The sequence below is a fragment of the Zonotrichia albicollis genome, chromosome 33, assembly GCF_047830755.1.
Source record: "Zonotrichia albicollis isolate bZonAlb1 chromosome 33, bZonAlb1.hap1, whole genome shotgun sequence".
NCBI classification, from domain to species: Eukaryota; Metazoa; Chordata; class Aves; order Passeriformes; family Passerellidae; genus Zonotrichia; species Zonotrichia albicollis.
In genome coordinates, this window is record NC_133851.1 from 1,968,153 (window position 1) to 1,987,347 (window position 19,195).

General features: G+C 55.0%; 2 protein-coding genes across 2 annotated transcripts; both read right to left on the reverse strand.

Moving 5' to 3' along the window:
* Positions 1–1,373: 1,373 nt before the first annotated feature.
* NACA (nascent polypeptide associated complex subunit alpha) lies at positions 1,374–18,139 on the reverse strand. The gene is made up of 8 exons (XM_074530928.1): positions 17,993–18,139; positions 17,559–17,630; positions 6,033–6,118; positions 5,873–5,950; positions 3,914–4,060; positions 3,650–3,778; positions 1,591–1,713; positions 1,374–1,501 (listed from the first exon to the last, which is right to left on the reverse strand). Exons 2-8 carry the CDS (start codon positions 17,626–17,628, stop codon positions 1,487–1,489), a joined length of 648 nt encoding a protein of 215 aa, XP_074387029.1. The 5' UTR covers positions 17,629–17,630; positions 17,993–18,139; the 3' UTR covers positions 1,374–1,486.
* Positions 9,424–15,036, reverse strand: LOC141726246 (uncharacterized). The gene is made up of 3 exons (XM_074530902.1): positions 15,015–15,036; positions 9,865–11,368; positions 9,424–9,615 (listed from the first exon to the last, which is right to left on the reverse strand). Exons 1-2 carry the CDS (start codon positions 15,034–15,036, stop codon positions 9,975–9,977), a joined length of 1,416 nt encoding a protein of 471 aa, XP_074387003.1. The 3' UTR covers positions 9,424–9,615; positions 9,865–9,974.
* Positions 18,140–19,195: the final 1,056 nt, after the last annotated feature.

Consider the following 19,195-nt stretch of genomic DNA (forward strand, 5'->3'; position numbering starts at 1 on the left):
GTTGTCCCATCAGGGACTTGTGGGGTGAAAATTCCCCTCTGAACTTCTTTCCTCCAGGCACTTCCAAAGCCTGACCACCTTTTCCATGAGGAAATTCCTTCTCATGTCCATCCTGAACTTCTCCTGGAGGAATTTGGGCCATTTTCTGTTGTCCTGGTGTCCCCTGGGAGCAGATTTTGATTCCACCTGGCTCCACTCTCCCATCAGGGAGTTTTGGGGTGAAAATTCCCCTCTGAACCTCCTTTCCTCCAGGCAGCTCCAAAGCCTGACCACCTTTTATTCCCCCTGAAATTCCACCCTGACCCTCTCCTGGAGGAATTTGGGGAGAAGTGCCAGCACAGGGGAACAACAGATAATATATATCATAAAATAATAAATCAGCCTTCTGAAACATATAAATATTGTACATAGTTTTTAGTATAAAAAATTAACAGCACCCCAAGGGCTGGAAACAATCACCAGCTTTGTGTGAGGAGTTACAAACCACAAGAGTTTGAGTAGAATGACAGTGAATTAATCACTGGGTGAAAATGTAGAATTTTGGGGATTTAGAATGGGGGTTCAGGGGGCAAGATGGAGGAATCTGGGCATGTCCTGTCCTCCATCTCCTGCTGTGATGGTGGCACTTTTGGGTTGGTTTAGAGTGGAAGCTCACTGTCTAACAAGTGATAGTTATTGGAAAATTATTGTAAATAATGTAATGTAGTTTTTAGTATAAAAAACTAACACCATCCCAAGGCCTGGAAAGAATTCCAGCTTTGTGTGAGCAGTTACCAGCCACAAGAGTTTGAGTAGAATGATAGTGAATTAATCACTGGGTGAAAATGTCAATTTTGGGGATTTAGAATGGGGGTTCAGGGGGAAAGATGGAAGAATCTGGGCATTTCCAGCCTTTCTCCTCCTTCTTCTTGGCCTCCATCTTCTGCTGTGATGGTGGCACTTTTGGGTTGGTTTAGAGTGGAAGCTCACTGTCTAACAGGTGATAGGTATTGGGAAATTATTGTAAATATTTTATACATAATTTTTAGTATAAAGACATAACACCACCCCTGGGAGCAGGCAGAGTGCCTGGAATCGTCCTGCTGGATGGACCTGATGGGCAGGAGAACATTTTTTATAGATAAAACACATTTAAAACAACCTTGAGACTGAGAAATGAAGAGCTCCAACTCATTCCTCAAGCGCTCAGGCTGGGAAAAGAGATTTTTAAATCTTGGGGTCTCAGTGATCCAAAAAGCTGTGGGACAGGAAAGGAGGGAAGGGGCAGGTGCTGTTCCAGGATGGGTTATCAGCACCAGCATCTTCCTCAGGGTGGAGGAAGGCTCCACCCTGAGGCCACAAACCCCAGGCAGCAAAGCACCACAGAGCAGAGATTTCACCAACAATAAGCCACAACTTTATTAACCGATAGAAATAGTACAAATTTTAAATTTAGCTGTATTTTACTCTTCTCTGAAACACCAAAAAAGGCTCCTCCCTCCGGCGGCTACATCGTCAGTTCCTGTGGGGAGAAAGGGAGTCAGGAGGCAGCTCAGAGGCAGCAGCTCCACCCAGGGACCCCCCAAAAAGCTGCTGCCCCCCAGGACTCACCATTATCGCGTTTACAATGTCGTTACTGTTGTTCTTGAGGGCTCGCACGGCCTTGGCTCGCGACACGTTCGCCTGAGACATCACCAGCTCGATGTCCTTCACCTCCACGCCGGTTTCATCAACCTGAGGGAGAAACAGAGCACGGGGTTGGTGTGAGGGAGAAACAGAGCTCAGGATTGGAGCCATTGCAAGACTGAGGGAGAAACAGAGCCCGGGGTTGGTGTGAGGGAGAAACAGAGCCCAGGGTTGGTGTGAGGGAGAAACAGAGCTCAGGATTGGTGTGAGGGAGAAACAGAGCCCAGGGTTGGTGTGAGGGAGAAACAGAGCCCAGGATTGGAGCCATTGCAAGACTGAGGGAGAAACAGAGCCCAGGGTTGGTGTGAGGGAGAAACAGAGCTCAGGATTGGAGCCATTGCAAGACTGAGGGAGAAACAGAGCCCGGGGTTGGTGTGAGGGAGAAACAGAGCCCAGGGTTGGTGTGAGGGAGAAACAGAGCTCAGGGTTCGTGTGAAGGAGAAACAGAGCCCAGGGTTGGTGTGAGGGAGAAACAGAGCCCAGGGTTGGTGTGAGGGAGAAACAGAGCTCAGGGTTGGTGTGAGGGAGAAACAGAGCCCAGGATTGGAGCCATTGCAGGACTGAGGGAGAAACAGAGCTCAGGGTTGGTGTGAGGGAGAAACAGAGCCCAGGGTTGGTGTGAGGGAAAAACAGAGCTCAGGGTTGGAGCCATTGCAGGACTGAGGGAGAAACAGAGCTCAGGATTGGTGTGAGGGAGAAACAGAGCTCAGGGTTGGTGTGAAGGAGAAACAGAGCCCAGGGTTGGTGTGAGGGAGAAACAGAGCCCAGGGTTGGTGTGAGGGAGAAACAGAGCTCAGGGTTGGTGTGAGGGAGAAACAGAGCTCAGGATTGGTGTGAGGGAGAAACAGAGCTCAGGATTGGAGCCATTGCAAGACTGAGGGAGAAACAGAGCCCAGGGTTGGTGTGAGGGAGAAAGAGCTCAGGGTTGGTGTGAGGGAGAAACAGAGCCCAGGGCTGGTGTGAGGGAGAAAGAGCTCAGGATTGGTGCCACTCCAGGACTGAAGGAAAAACAGCTCCAGATTGGTGCCATTCCAGGATGAAGCAGAAACAGAGCCCAGGATTGGTGCCATGCCAGGGCTGGGACTGGATTTGGAGCCAGAAGGCCAAGCCTGCACTGTCAACACCCCCAGGGCAGGACCTTGTGCTCTCGCTTTGATGAAAGAGAGGAATTTGTGGACCATGTCACAGACATCTTTTATGAAAATCCTTTCCCTAGGATTTTTGCTCCTGAGAAGCTGAGAGGCCTCAGGAACAAAATGTAAACGTTGATTATCTGCTGCTGTGGGATGCAACAGGTGGAGCTGTGATTGGTCTGTGTTAGATGTTTCTAATTAATGGCCAATCCCAGCCCAGCTGACTTGGACAGAGAGCCCGAGCCACAAACCTTTGTTATAATTTTTTCCTATTCTATTCTTAGCTAAGCCTTCTGATGAAATCCTTTCTTCTATTCTTTTAGTATAGTTTTAATGTAATATATATTATAAAATATATATTTTATAATATACACTACATTTGATATATAGATCACATTATATATATCTTTATAGAGATTCTATACATAAAATTATATATTTATATAAATTATATATTATAATATAATATAATATAATATAATATAATATAATATAATATAATATAATATAATATAATATAATATAATATATAATGATATCATATAATTATGATATAATGCAATATAATATGATATATATTATATTATATTATATTATATTATATTATATTATATTATATTATATTATATTATATTATATTATATTATAGTATGCCATAATAAAATAAAATATAGAATATAATTACAAAATATTACAATATATAAATATAATACATATATTAAAAATATATGAAATATTATAAAATACATATACTTCTGAAACATGAAGTCAGATCCTCATCTCTCCCCTCAGCACACGACCCCTGTGATCCCCATAACATAACCCCACTGAGAGGCTGAGGAAGGCCTCACCTCCTCTTCCTCGCTCTCCTCCTGCACCGTGGGGGTCTGTGTGTTTTCCTGGATGTTGGACACGGGTTCTCCTTGCACTTTGAACTTTTCAGCAGCTGCCAGCTGAGCCTGCTGGGACAGGTCTTCGATCTGCAGGAGGGAAGAGAAGAAAAGGAGAAGTGATGCCAGCGCTGGGCAGTGCCAGCACATTCCTTGGCAGGAGCCACACAGTGCCAAGGTGACAGGAAGGAGAACCCTGCCCTGCTGGCACCAGGGTGGGCTCACCTTGGCCTCCCCAAAGACAATGTAGGTGTCTGACGCCGGGCTCTTGTACACGTCTGGCTTTGTGATGACAAACAGGATGTTCTTGGATTTCCGGATGGTGACTCTGGTCACTCCTGTCACCTGGCGAAGGCCCAGCTTGGACATTGCCTGCAAAACACCAGGGAAGGGTCAGTGAGGGGAGGAGAGCTCTGGAGCCAGCCCAGCCGTGCCCAATCCTCTCTCCAGACTCCAGATCCAACCTCTGCTGCATGGATCCATATTACAGCGACCTGGAAAGGTCTCCATGGTGAGAGAAGGATGAGAATCTTGTTTGATGATCAGAAGGCGGGATTTATTGATATATGATATATAATACATTATTACTATACTAAAAAGAATACAGAGAGAAGTTGCAGAGGCTTGCTATGCTAAGAATAGAAAGAAATAATGAACAACAAAATTCTGTCTCCAGGGAATCTGTCCCCAAGCTTGTTTCTGTGATTGGCCCCCAATTGGAAAAGAGGAAGATGAGCCAATCACAGGTGCATCCTATTGCATTCCACAGCAGCTGATAACAATTGTTTACATTCATCTTCTGCGCCTTTGCTTCCCAGAAGATGGACAAATGTGAAAGAAAGGATTTCTATGAGAAAATGTCTGCGACAGATCCACATGGGAACTGCCATGGAGCAGCACTGCAGGGCTGCCAGCTGGAGGGAACACCCCAGTCCAGCACTGTGAGATCCCCAGAGTGATTCTGAGCCCTGGGCTTGCTCACCAGGTCTCTGTTCTCAGCCTGTTGTCTCTGCCCGCTTAGGCACAGGATGGCCTTGGGACAACCCGTGCTCCAAAGGACGAGGGCACCCTTCAGATTTTTCATTCTTCAATATTGTTGATTAATTCTTATCTACAAAGTCGTCTCCCAGCCTGACAGAGGTCTGCCCAGCACACTGACATCCCACTGGGGGGTCGTCTATTTTTATACTAAAAACTTCGTATAAGATATTTACCTTTACCTTCCAATACCTTTTACCCTTATTAACAAGTGCAGATTTAATGTGAACCAATCCCAAAGTGCCAGCATCACCACCAAAGATGGGTGACAAGAAGAAGAGGAGAAGGACAAGACACACCCTAATTCCTCCATCTTGTCTCCTAAAAACCCCCCTGTACCAAAACCCCAAAACCTGTATTTTCACCCTGTGAATAATCAATTCCTTCACCACTTATCCCCAGGTGATCCTCATACAGGTGGCACATCCTTTGCAGGGTCAAAATCCAACCACTTCTGGCAACATTCCAGGATTTCTGAGCCCCTCAGGGGTTATCTCTGGACATCAGGAGTGATGTGCTGATGTCCGGTTTTCGGCTCTTTGGATGGCCTGGAAAGGCCCGGGGTGGCCTTGGGGCAGCCCGTGTTCCAAAGGATGAGAAGAGGCTTCAGTTCTTCTTTCGGTCTCTGTGTTTATTAATTGTTTATCTAAAAGATTTTCCCTCTGCCCGACAGAGGTCTGCTCAGCAGCCAGCCATGAGCACACTCCCCTCCCTCCGGGCGGTCACCTACCCTTATACCCAAAGTTACGTGTACAATATTTATCATTTTTCCCCAATACCTTTCACCCTTATTGCCCAGTGCACTTTTAGTAATGACCAATCTCAAAGTGCCACCATCACCACAGAAGATGGAGGAGAAGAAGGACAGGACACACCCCAATTCCTCCATCTTACTTCTCTAAACCCCCCTGTACAGAAATCCTAAACCCTGTGTTTCACTCTCTAATTAACTAATCCCTTCACCATTCACCCCAGTGAAATCCTCCTATCCTCATACAGGTGTCGTCTCCTGTGTAGGATCAAAGTGCAGCCACCAGACACTTCTGGAACATTCCAGGACTCCCGAGCCCCCCAAGGGTGCTCTCGGTGATACCTCAGTCCTGAGGTGCTGAGATCCCACATGCTGAGGGACAGCTGAGGCCTCACCTTGCGAGCTTTCTTCTCACTCCGGCTCTGTTTGGCTTTGCTGACGGGTTCTTCGTCTATTTCGGCGGCTGCCGCGAGCTGCAGGGAGGGAGAAAAGCATCGGTGACAATGCTGGGGTGACACCACGGGGACTCTGATCCATCCTGTGCCACCTCCCTACCTGTGCCTGCTGCGTCGTGGCCTGTGTGGAGTCCTGCTCTTCGAGCTCTGGTACGGATTCATCGCTGTCAGACTCTGTGCCAGACCCTGCAGAGACACACAGCCCACCTCAGCCAGCTCCAGGGCACCAGTCGGGCACCAGTCAGCCCAGTGAGGTGCTGGATGGAGCATTCTGTGCGCCCTGAATGCCACCAGCAGGGTGGCACGGGTGGGTTCTCAACCTGGCCGTGGTGGGAGCAGGGTGGCAGAGCCCCACAGGTGCCCAGAGGCTCTGGAATGAATCCTGAGGGAACTCCAGCCTGAGGAGGAGGTGGGTGGCACTTCCAGGGTGGTGAGGTGGCAGTTCAGGGTGACAGAGCCCTTCCTGAGTCCCCTCAAAGCCACAGCACCAAGACCCCACTCACAGAGCCCCCAAGGTTGCTGCACATCCATGGCTTCACTACAGGGATCATCTGAGATAACCCCAAACCCTCTTCAGGGGACCTGAGGGCCACCAGGATGATCTGGGATAACCCCAAACCCCCTCAGGGCCACCAGGATAACCCCAAACCCCCTTCAGGGGACCTGAGGGCCACCAGGATGATCTGGGATAACCCCAAACCCTCTTCAGGATGATGTGGGATAACCTCAAACCCCCCTCAGGGCCACCAGGATAATCCCAAGCCCCCTTTAGGAGAACCTGAGGGCCACCAGGATGATGTGGGATAACCCCAAATCCCCTCAGGGCCACCAGGATGATGTGGGATAATCCCAAACCCCCTCAGGGCCACCAGGATAACCCCAAACCCCCTTCAGAGGACCTGAGGGCCACCAGGATGATGTGGGATAACCCCAAACCCTCTTCAGGATCATCTGGGATAACCCCAAACCCCCTTCAGGTGACCTGAGGGCCACCAGGATGATCTGACATAATCCCAAACCCCCCTCAGGGCCACCAGGATGATCTGGGATAACCCCAAACCCCCTCAAAGGACCTGAGGGCCACCAGCTGCAGTTGTGACCCACAGCACTGACCACACCAGTTACTGAAGCACAGCTGGGTGTCCCCAACCTTGGAGGACACCTGGAGGTGACCCTGATGCAGCCACTACCTGCATTCAGCCCTCATGGCACACACAGGAACCTTGGCAAACCTCTGTGCCCGTGTCCAGGTGTGCCAACACATCAGGCATAGCGTGGGGACATCCCAGTTTGCCACCACACACAGCAGTGCCAGGCACGTGGGTGGCATCTCAGTGTGAAGCCAGCTCAGATTATCTCATTTTTGCAGTGCCCATGCCACAAAACAAACCAACAAACCAACAAACCACAACCAGCACGCCGTGCTCCGTGCCCGAGGACACGCGTTAGTGACCGCTGGCACCGTGTGCCCGCCGTTAGTACCCGGTGGGCATCACCCAGTGACACTCCATGCACACACACAATACCCTTGTCATTCTTGAGGACGGGCTGCGGTGCCAGCACCCCCGTGGCAGGGGACAGCTCCAGCAGCACGGGTGGCTCTGGGGGGAGCAGAGGTGGCAGCTCCTCGTCATCGTCACCGGGCACGGCGGCTTTCGAGGGGGGCTTGCCCACCTTGGCATTGCTGGGGGGCTGCTGCTGCTTCTTGGCAGGGCTGGGGGGCTTTGGGGGGGCACCAGGAGTTGGGGCTGCTGGGGTTGGAGTGGCCTTGGAGGGGCTTTTTGGGGGTGCCTTGGCCTCTGCGGGGCCTTTTGGGGGTGCTTTGGCTGTAGTGGGGTTGGTTGGAGGGGGAGTGGCTTTGACAGGGCTTTTTGGGGGTGACTTGGCCTCTGCAGGGCCTTTTGGGGGTGCCTTAACCTCAGTGGGGCTTTTTTGGGGTGCCTTGGCCTCTGCAGGGCTTTTTGGGGGTGCCTTGGCCTCAGTGGGGCCTTTTGGGGGTGCTTTAGCCTCAGTGGGGCTCTTTGGGGGTGCCTTGGCCTCAGTGGGGCTCTTTGGGGGTGCCTTGGCCTCAGTGGGGCTTTTTTGGGGTGCCTTGGCCTCAGTGGGGCCTTTTGGGGGTGCCTTGGCCTCACCAGGGCTTTTTGGGGGTGCTTTTGCCTCAGCAGGGGTAGATGGAGCTGGGGTTGCTTTGGCAGGGCTCTTTGGGGGTGCCTTGTTCTCAGTGGGGCTCTTTGGGGGTGCCTTGGCTTCAGTGGGGCTTTTTGGGGGTGCCTTGGCCTCTGTGGGGCTTTTTGGGGGTGCCTTGTCCTCAGGAGAGGCTGGGGTTGCTTTGCCAGGGCTCTTTGGGGGTGCCTTGTTCTCAGTGGGGCTCTTTGGGGGTGCCTTGGCCTCTGCGGGGCTTTTTGGGGGTGCCTTGTTCTCAGTGGGGGTGGCTGGAGCTGGGCTGCCTTTGGTAGGGCTTTTTGGGGATCCTTTGGCTGCAGCAGGGGCTGCTGGAGCTGGGGTGGCCTTGGCAGGGCTTTTTGGGGGTGCCTTGGCTTCAGTGGGGCTTTCTGGGGGTGCCTTGGCCTCAGGAGAAGCTGCTGGAGGTGGGGTGGCTTTGGCGGGGCTCTTTGGGGGTGCTTTGGCCTCAGTGGGGCTTTTTGGGGGGGCTTTGGCCTCAGTGGGGCTCTTTGGGGGTGCCTTGTTCTCAGTGGGGCTTTTTGGGGGTGCTTTGGCCTCAGCAGGAGCAGCTGAAGGTGCTGGAGCCACAGGAGAGGATGGGGCAGGGACAGGGCTGCCCTTGGGAGGTTTTTTGGATGCTCCAGGGGAAGCTGGAGCTGGGGTGGCTTTGGCAGGGCTTTTTGGGGGTGCCTTGGCTTCAGTGGGGCTTTTTGGGGGTGCCTTGGCCTCTGTGGGGCTTTTTGGGGGTGCCTTGGCCTCAGGAGAAGCTGGGGTGGCTTTGCCAGAGCTTTTTGGGGGTTCCTTGGCTTCAGTGGGGCTTTTTGGGGGTGCCTTGGCCTCAGGAGAGGCTGGGGTGGCTTTGCCAGGGCTCTTTGGGGGTGTTTTGTCCTCAGGAGAGGCTGGTGGAGCTGGGGTGGCTTTGACAGGACTTTTTGGGGGTGCCTTGTCCTCAGTGGGGGTGGCCTTGGCAGGGCTTTTTGGGGGTGTTTTGGCTGCTGGAGCTGCAGGAGCTGGGGTGACAGGGGATGGGGTGGCAGGGGCTGGGCTGGCAGGGGATGGGGTGACAGGGGATGGGGTGGCAGGGGATGGGGTGGCAGGGGATGGGGTGGCAGGGGATGGGGTGGCAGGAGCTGGGGTGGCAGGAGCTGGGGTGGTAGGAGATGGGGTGGCAGGGGATGGGGTGACAGGGGATGGGGTGGCAGGGGAAGGGGTGGCAGGGGATGGGGTGACACCACCAGGACTCTTGGCAGCAGTTTTGGCTGCAGGTGGGGTGGCTGGAGCTGGGCTGGGAGGAGCTGGAGCAGCAGCTGAGGCAGCAACAGAGCCCTTGGTGGCATCTTTGGCTGAGGGAGGGGCAGCTGGAGGTGCCAGGGGTGCTGTGACAGGGACAGAGGGGACAGCTGGGGCAGTGGTTGGGCTTCCAGGAGCTGGTTTGGCCACAGGAGAGGTGGCTGGAGCCACCATGGGTGGTGTGACAGGGACAGCAGGAGATGGTTTGGCCACAGGAGAGGTGGCTGGAGGTGCCAGGGGTGCTGTGACAGGGACAGAGGTGGCAGCTGGGTCAGTGACCGAGCTCCCAGGAGCTGGCTTGGCCACTGGAGGGGTGGCCAAAGGTGCCAGGGGTGCTGTGACAGGGACAGCAGGAGCTGGCTTGGCCACAGGAGAGGTGGCTGGAGGTGCCAGGGGTGCTGTGACAGGGACAGAGGTGGCAGCTGGAGCAGTGGTTGGGCTCCCAGAAGCTGGCTTGGCCACAGGAGGGGTGGCTGGAGCCACCATGGCTGCTGTGACAGGGACAGACGGGACAGCAACTGGACTTGGAGGAGCTGCTTTGGCTGCAGGAGCCACCATGGCTGGTGTGACAGGGGCACCAGGAGATGTTTTAGCCCCAGGAGGGGTGGCTGGAGCTGCCATGGCCGGTGTGACAGGGACAGAGGGGACAGCAGGAGCTGCTGCTGGCAGCACTGGGCTCACTGGAGACCCTGGGACAGAGATGGCAGCTCCCAGAGCAGGTGGGGACAGCGCAGGTGGCACTGGAGCTGCTCGAGGTGCCATGGGAGAGGCCTTGGCAGCAGAAGGAGCCACTGGGAGCAGTGGTGGCACTGGGGAGCCAGGGGCTGAGCCAGGGGACATCCCAGCTGGCAGCAGAGGGATGGGAGGTGACAAAGGAGCTTTGGGGGCAGCCAGGAACACGGGGGGAGAGATGGCACCGACCAGGGCTGGAGCAGCAGGAACAGAAACGGGGACTGTGGGATGTGGGGGTGACCCTGGGCTCTGGGGGGACACTGCCACCGAGGGGGCTGGCAGCAAACTGGGGGGCACTGCTGGGGGAGAGGCCAGAAGGGGACGGGATGGGGGAGGCACGAGAGGGGGGGCTGCAAAGGGAGGAAGAGGAGCTGGGGCTGCCCCAGAACCAGGGAGAGGAGCTGGGGCTGCTCCAGAACCAGGGAGAGGAGCTGAGGCTGCTCCAGAACCAGGGAAAGGAGCTGGGGCTGCTCCAGAACCAGGGAAAGGAGCTGAGGCTGCTCCAGAGGGAGGAAGAGGAGCTGGGGCTGCCCCAGAACCAGGGAGAGGAGCTGGGGCTGCTCCAGAACCAGGGAGAGGAGCTGGGGCTGCTCCAGAACCAGGGAGAGGAGCTGGGGCTGCTCCAGAGGGAGGAAGAGGAGCTGGGGCTGCTCCAGAACCAGGGAGAGGAGCTGGGGCTGCTCCAGAGGGAGGGAAAGGAGCTGGGGCTGCTCCAGAGGGAGGAAGAGGAGCTGGGGCTGCTCCAGAGGGAGGAAGAGGAGTTGGGGCTGCCCCAGAGGCTGCAGCAGGAGCAGATTTCATGGCAGAGCTGAGAGCAGCTGGGAGAGCACTGGGGCTCCCTGTGGGGACAGGAGGAGCCACTGGCACTGCAGCAGCAGCAGCCAGGCCAGGTGACACAGGTGGCACAGGTGGCACTGGGGACACTGGGGCAGAGCCTGGAGACCCTGGGGCTGCAAACACCACGGGGCCCTGAGCAGCTGCAGGAGGGGCCGTGCCCAGCAGAGCTGGGGCAGGGGGCTGGGGGGGCACAGAGAACACGGGGATGGCAGCAGCTGGCACCACTGGGGGGGACACAGGGCCTGGGGGGCCCTGGGTGGATGGAGATGGAGTCAGAGGTGGGGAATGAGCAGCATGGAGAAGAGCTGAAGGAGAGAAACACAGTGAGAGCAGAAATGAGAGCAGGGACAGGAGGAGGGGGCACGCAGCCAGCCTGGCATTCCTCTGGCTCCTGGCCCAGCGGGCACTGCCAGGCTCAGCACGGAGCAGGATGTTCATCCCCTTCTAGAACAGAATTTCCTGAGAGCCCTCAATGGCAGGAGGCACCACCAGAAATGCAGAAATCCAGCTCTGCCCTACCAAAGGGGTGTCACAAGCCCTGAGGAGCCCCAGAAATCTGTCAGGACACCCAGGGCTGCTCACCAGCCTGGGGACACAAACACCCACCTGAGAAGAGGAAGGGAAAGTCAAATATAACCCAAAAAATAAATAAAATCTAAAAATAAATGTAATATCATTCCACTGACATGTGGAGAGTGCTCTGGGAGCCCCCTCCTTTCAACCAGGGGTACAATGCCAGTCCCCCTTGGGCTGCAGGGGGAATAAAAACTCACCCAAAAAGAGGAAGCGAAAGTCAAATATAAGCCAAAAATGAAATATATAAATAAATGTAATATCATTCCACTGACATGTGGAGAGTGCTCTGGGAGCCCCCTCCTTTCAACCAGGGGTACAATGACAGTCCCCCTTGTGGTGCAGGGGGAATAAAAACCCACCCAAAAAGAGGAAGGGAAAAGTCAAATATAACCCAAAAAATAAATATAGAAATAAATCAAATATATAAATAAATATAATATCATTCCACTGACATGTGGAGAGTGCTCTGGGAGCCCCTCCTTTCAACCAGGGGTACAATGACAGTCTCCCTTGGCGTGCAGGGGGAATAAAAATGCACCCAAAAAGAGGAAGGGAAAGTCAAATATAATCCAAAAAATTAAAATAAATAAAATATAAAAATAAATATAATTCCACTGACATGTGGAGAGTGCTCTGGGAGCCCCCTCCCTTCAACCAGGGGTACAATGACAGTCCCCCTTGGGCTGCAGGGGGAATAAAAATGCACCCAAAAAGAGGAAGGGGAAGTCAAATATAAGCCAAAAATGAAATATATAAATAAATAAAATATAAATATAATATAATTACACTGACATGTGGAATTACTCCTGGAGTGCTCTGGGAGCCCCTCCCTCCAACCAGGGATACAATGACAGTCTCCCTTGTGGTGCAGGGGGAATAAAAACCCACCCAAAAACAGGAAGGGAAAGTCAAATATAACCCAAAAAATAAATAAAATCTAAAAATAAATGTAATATCATTCCACTGACATGTGGAATTACTCCTGGAGTGCTCTGGGAGCCTCCTCCCTCCAACCAGGGGTACAATGACAGTCTCCCTTGGGGTGCAAGGGGAATAAAAACCCACCCAAAAATATGAAGGGAAAGTCAAATATAAGCCAAAAAATTTAAATAAATAAAATATAAAAATAAATATAATTCCACTGACATGTGGAGAGTGTTCTGGGAGCCCCCTCCTTTCAACCAGGGGTACAATGACCTTGTACCTTTATTCCTTTGTGGGAATAAAAACCCACCCAGAAGAAGAGGAAGGGGAAGTCAAATATAACCCCAAAAAATAAATATAGAAATAAATAAAATATATAAATAAATATAATACCATTCCACTGACATGTGGAATTACTCCTGACATTCCCAATGAAATTCCCAATGAAATTCCCAGTGCCAACCAGCAAATCAAAGGGCACCATTTAGTGAAGAGGCCATGAGAGGGTTCAGCTCCCAGTTCCTGAAGGCCTGGAGAGCCCTGACATTCCCAGTGAAATTCCCAATGCCAAGCAGCAAATCAAGGGGCACTGTTTGTGCCATAAGAGGGTTCAGCTTCCAGTCCTGAGAGCCTGGAGAGAGCCCTGACATTCCTGACAAAATTCCCAATGAAATTCCCAGTGCCAACCAGCAAATCCAAGGGCACCATTTAGTGCAGAGGCCATGAGAGGGTTCAGCTCCCAGTTCCTGAGAGCCTGCAGAGCTCTGACATTCCCAGAGTGACTCCCAGCAGCCAGAGGAGCTCCAAGGGAGGGCAGGGCAGGGCAGGGCAGGGCCGGTCCAACCAGCAGAACCAGCCCGGGCACGGCGCCGCCCTGGGGAGCTGCAGAGCCAGCCCTGTGCCATGGATCCTGTCCTGTGCCCAGCCCTGTGCCATGGATCCTGTCCCTGTGCCATGGATTCTCTCCCTGTGCCACCCTGGCATCAGCCCTGTGCCATGGATCCTGTCCTGTGCCAGCCCTGTGCCATGGATCCTGTCCCTGTGCCACCCTGTGCCATGGATCCTGTCCTGTGCCACCCTGTGCCATGGATCCTGTCCTGTGCCATGGATCCTGTCCCTGTGCCATGGATCCTGTCCCTGTGCCATGGATCCTGTCCTGTGCCACCCTGTGCCATGGATCCTGTCCTGTGCCACCCTGTGCCCAGGCCTGTGCCATGGATCCTGTCTCTGTGCCACCCTGTGCCATGGATCCTGTCTCTGTGCCATGGATTCTCTCCCTGTGCCACCCTGTGCCCAGCCCTGTGCCATGGATCCTGTCCCTGTGCCACCCTGTGCCCAGCCCTGTGCCATGGATCCTGTCCTGTGCCACCCTGTGCCGTGGATCCTGTCCCTGTGCCATGGATCCTGTCCCTGTGCCATGGATCCTGTCCCTGTGCCATGGATCCTGTCCTGTGCCATGGATCCTGTCCCTGTGCCATGGATCCTGTCCTGTGCCACCCTGTGCCCAGCCCTGTGCCATGGATCCTGTCCCTGTGCCATGGATCCTGTCCCTGTGCCATGGATCCTGTCCCTGTGCCACCCTGTGCCATGGATCCTGTCCCTGTGCCACCCTGTGCCATGGCTCCTGTCCCTGTGCCCAGTCCTGTGCCATGGATCCTGTCCCTGTGCCCAGTCCTGTGCCATGGATCCTGTCCCTGGGCCACCCTGTGCCATGGCTCCTGTCCCTGTGCCACCCTGTGCCATGGATCCTGTCCCTGTGCCACTCTGTGCCATGGATCCTGTCCCTGTGCCACCCTGTGCCATGGCTCCTGTCCCTGTGCCACCCTGTGCCATGGATCCTGTCCCTGTGCCACTCTGTGCCATGGATCCTGTCCCTGTGCCACCCTGTGCCACCCTGTGCCATGGATCCTGTCCCTGTGCCGCCCTGGGGAGCTGCAGAGCCAGCCCTGTGCCATGGATCCTGTCCCTGTGCCATGGATTCTCTCCCTGTGCCACCCTGGCATCAGCCCTGTGCCATGGATCCTGTCCTGTGCCACCCTGTGCCACGGATGCTGTCCCTGTGCCACCCTGTGCCCAGCCCTGTGCCATGGATCCTGTCCTGTGCTACCCTGGGACCAGCCCTGTGCCATGGATCCTGTCCCTGTGCCACCCTGTGCCATGGATCCTGTCCCTGTGCCACCCTGGGACCAGCCCTGTGCCATGGATCCTGTCTCTGTGCCATGGATTCTCTCCCTGTGCCACCCTGGCATCAGCCCTGTGCCATGGATCCTGTCCCTGTGCCCAGTCCTGTGCCATGGATCCTGTCCCTGTGCCCAGTCCTGTGCCATGGATCCTGTCCCTGTGCCACCCTGGGACCAGCCCAGAGCCAGCCCTGTGCCATGGATCCTGTCTCTGTGCCCAGCCCTGTGCCATGGATCCTGTCCCTGTGCCATGGATTCTGTCCCTGTGCCACCCTGGGACCAGCCCAGAGCCAGCTCTGTGCCATGGATCCTGTCCCTGTGCCATGGATCCTGTCCCTGCCAGGTCCCTGTCCCTGCCAGGTGCTGTGTCCCTGTCCCACCTGGCATCAGTGTCACAGCCATGCCTGGGTCCCTCTGTCACCTCCTGCAGTGTCACACAGGCAATGCCATCCCTGTCCCTGCCCCAGCACAGGGGCATGAAAGGCGCTGCCAGTGCCCCATTTCACCCCCATTTCACCCCAAATCAGGGCAGCCTGGAGCAGGACAGCAGTGCCAGGACATTTCCTGCTCCAAGGAACGTTCTGGTGCCTCCCAAAGTGCTGCCAAGGGCACAGAACGTGCAGAGCCACCTTTTCCAGAACAATCTTTTATTCCTGCCTGCTCTGCCTGTTCCTTCTGAGCACATTCCTGCTGAACACAATCATTCCTGCTGAACACAATCATTCCTGATGAACACAATCATTCCTGATGAACACAATCATCCCTGATGAAAACAATCATTCCTGCTGAACACAATCATTCCTGATGAAAACAATCATTCCTGCTTCTCCCACACCTTTCTTTGGTTCCTTTTTAAACATCCCAAGCTAAAAGATTTCCCAAAACCAAAAGATTTCAGCCCAGAATCCCTCTGGATCAGCGTGGACCAACCCCATATCTCCAAAATTTTTCCAAGGAAAAAGTTGAAAATTCAGGAAGGAATCCCAAATCAGGGGGTTTGGGAATCCCAAAATCCTGCCTGAGGAATCCCAAGGAAGGAATCCCAAATAAAGGGATTTGGGAATTCCAAAATCCTGCCAGAGGAATCCCAGGAGCAGCAGAATTTTGGGAGCTGTCAGTTGAGAGGGACAGGAGGAGCCCCAAAAAGGAATTCCAGCAATGCCAAGAGGGAACTCCTGGGAATTGTTGGTGCAGGTTCCTTCTCAAACATCCCAAGCTAAAAGATTCCCCAAAACCAAAAGATTTCAGCCCAGAATCCCTCTGGATCAGTGTGGACCAACCCCATATCTCCAAAATTTTTCCAAGGACAAAGTTGAAAATCCAAGGAGGAATCCCAAGGAAGGAATCCCAAATAAAGGGATTTGGGAATCCCAAAATCCTGCCTGAGGAATCCCAAGGAAGGAATCCTAAATAAAGGGATTTGGGAATCCCAAATCAGGGGATCTGGGAATCCCAAAATCCAGTCTGAGGAATCCCAGGAGCTGCAGAATTTTGGGAGCTGTCAGTTGAGAGGGGGCCCCAAAGAGGAATTCCAGCCATGCTGGGAGGGATAAGGAGCTCAGCAGCTCCTGGGAATTTTCAGTGCAGCTGTCACAGCAAGAGCCATCACTCAGCTCCCTCCCTGTGTCCCCTCTCTGTCACCAAACCTCTGTGGTGCTCCCACAATGGGACAGATCCCAAATCCTATGAGAAACCCCCAAATCTGACAAGACAGATGTTCAAAATTCAGTGTGACACCCCCAAATCCAATGGGGCAGACCCCTAAAGCCAAAGGGACAAACTCCAAATCCCAAGGGAAAGATACACAAAATTCAGTGAGAAAACCCCAAATCCAACGGGACAGGCCCCCAAATCCAACAGGACAAACCCCTAAATCCAATAGGACAGACCCCCAAAATTCAATGGATGATCCCCAAATCCAGAGGGACAGATCTGCAAAATTCAATGACAGACCCCAAATGCTACCAGGCAGAATCCCCAAATCAAGGGGGACAGAATCCCCAAATCCAACAGGACAGGAACCCAAATCCCATAGGACAGGTCCCTAAATTCTGTGGGACAGAATCCCCAAATCCCATAGGACAGGAGCCTAAATCCCATGGGACAGAATCCCCAAATCCAACAGGACAAGACCCCAAATCCTATGGAACACAATTTCCAAATCCAGGGGGACAGAATCCCCAAATCCCATAGGACAGGAATCCAAATCCCATAGGACAGGTCCCTAAATTCTGTGGGACAGAATCCCCAAATCCCATAGGACAGGATCCCTCAAATCCAACAGGACAGGACCCCAAATGCAATGGGACAGGAGCCCCAAATCCTGTAGGACAGAATCCCCAAATCCAACAGGACAAGACCCCAAATCCTATGGAACAGAATTTCCAAACCGAGCGGGACAGAATCCCCAAATCCAACAGGACAGGACCCCAAATCCCATAGGACAGAATCCCCAAATCCAACAGGACAGGACCCCAAATCCAACCCCCCGACCCAGCCACGGCCGCTGCTCTCCACTCCCACCCAAACCGAGCTCGGACCATCCCCGGTGCCGGTACCGGGACTCTGGGACACGAGGAGTCCCCGCGTGCTCCGGCCCAGAACCGGCCCGGTTTGTTTTGCCCACATCGAAACCACGGCACGGACACCCCAAAACCCCCGCGGGGGACATGACAAGGCTCAAACCGGGGTCACAAAACCCCCGCGGCCACCGGGACCCGGTGCACCTTCACCCGCCCGGTGAGGGGATCCCGGGAATCAGCCCCAGAACCATCCCGGGATCCCGGGAATCGCCCCCAAAACCGGCCCGGGATCCCGGGAATCAGCTCCAAAACCACCCCGGGATCCCGGGAATCACCCCCAAAACCGGCCCGGGATCCCGGGAATCGCCCCCAAAACCACCCCGGGGCACCCCTCGGTCTCACCTGTCTCCGCCTGCGGCTGCGGCAGCTCCTGCTCCGTGGCCGGGACGGTTTCTGTGGCTTCGCCGGGCATTTCTACGGGAATGGACAAACCGACAGGACCGGGCTCGCCGGGGCTCCGGTACAGCCCCGGGGCCACCACCGGGAACTCGTCCTTCCCACCCCGTTCGGGCACCGCGAGCTTCCCTCTACCGGGAAAATCTACCGAGACAGCTCGGCCACACAGGCAGAGCCCGATCCCAATCCCGATCCGGGTCCCGGTGCCAGGCCTAGGCCGCCTCCTCCCCGCCGCCCCCTCTGCCCTGCCCGGCGCTCCCACGACCCCATCGATGGCCTCAACCGACTCCTCCCGGCCACCCGCTCATCCCGCTAGCGGCGAGCGGCGCCCCGAGCGGCGGATGGCAGTGGATGCCGGCGGATGGCGGCGCGGGACTCACTGTGCGGGGAGCGGGGCCCAAGATGGCGGCGGAAAGAGACCGAGAGGGCAGCGCGACTTCCGGGAGGGCGACTTCCGGGGCAGGGGGAGAGCCCCGGGAACAACGGCCCGGTCCGGTCCCCGCGGCCGCGCTGCGGAGTTCCGGGATCTGTTCGGGCCCCACCGTGAGGGCGGGGAGACCCCGGGAAGGGTTGGGGTCCCCTGGGGGGGGTCCAGGTGGGATCAGGGGGTCAGGGCAGGGTTAGGGGGTCCTGGCAGGGTTATGGGGTCAGGACAGGTGGTTCAGGCAGGTTTAGGGGGTCCAGGCAGGATTATGGGGTCAGACAGGGGGTCAGGGCAGTATTAGGGGGTCAAGGCAGGTTTAGGGGGTCCAGGCAGGATCCAGGTGGGGTTATGGGGTCCAGGCAGGGTTATGGGGTCAGGGCAGGGGGTCAGGACAGGTTTAGGGGGTCAGACAAGGGGTCCAGGCAGATTTAGGGGGTCAGGGCTGGGTTATGGGGTCAGGGTAGGGGGTCCCAGCAGGTTTAGGGGGTCCAGGCAGGGTTATGGCGTCACACAGGGGGTCCAGGTGGAATTAGAGGGTCAGGACAGGTTTAGGGGGTCAGGATTAGGAGGTCCATTCAGGATTAGGGGGTCAGGACAGGTTTAGGGGATCAGGACACGGTTATGGGGTCCAGGCAGGGTTATGGGGTCAGGGCAGGGGGTCCATTCAGGATTAGGGGGTCAAGACAGGTTTAGGGGGTCAGACAAGGGGTCCAGGCAAGTTTAGGAGGTCAGGGCCAGGTTATGGGGTCAGGACAGGGGGTCCAAGCAGGCTTAGGGGGGTCCAGGTGGGATTAGGGGGTATGGACAGGGGGTCCGTTCAGGATGAGAGGGTCAGGACAGGTTTAGGGGGTCCAGACAGGGTCCATTCAAGATTAGGGGGTCCAGACGGGGTTTTGGGGTCAGGACATTGGGTCAGGGCAGGATTAGGGGGGGGTCAGGACAGGGTCCAGGTGGGGTTTTGGGGTCAGGACAGGGGGTCCATTCAGGATTAGGGGGTCAGGACAGCTTTAGGGGGTCAGGCATGATCCAGGCAGGGTTTTGGGGTCAGGACAGGGGGTCCAGGCCGGGGATTGGGGGCAGTGACCCCACACTGCACATCAGGGACCCCCTCCCCACCTCCCCCCCACACTGAGGGGACCCCCACCCTCCTCAGCACAGC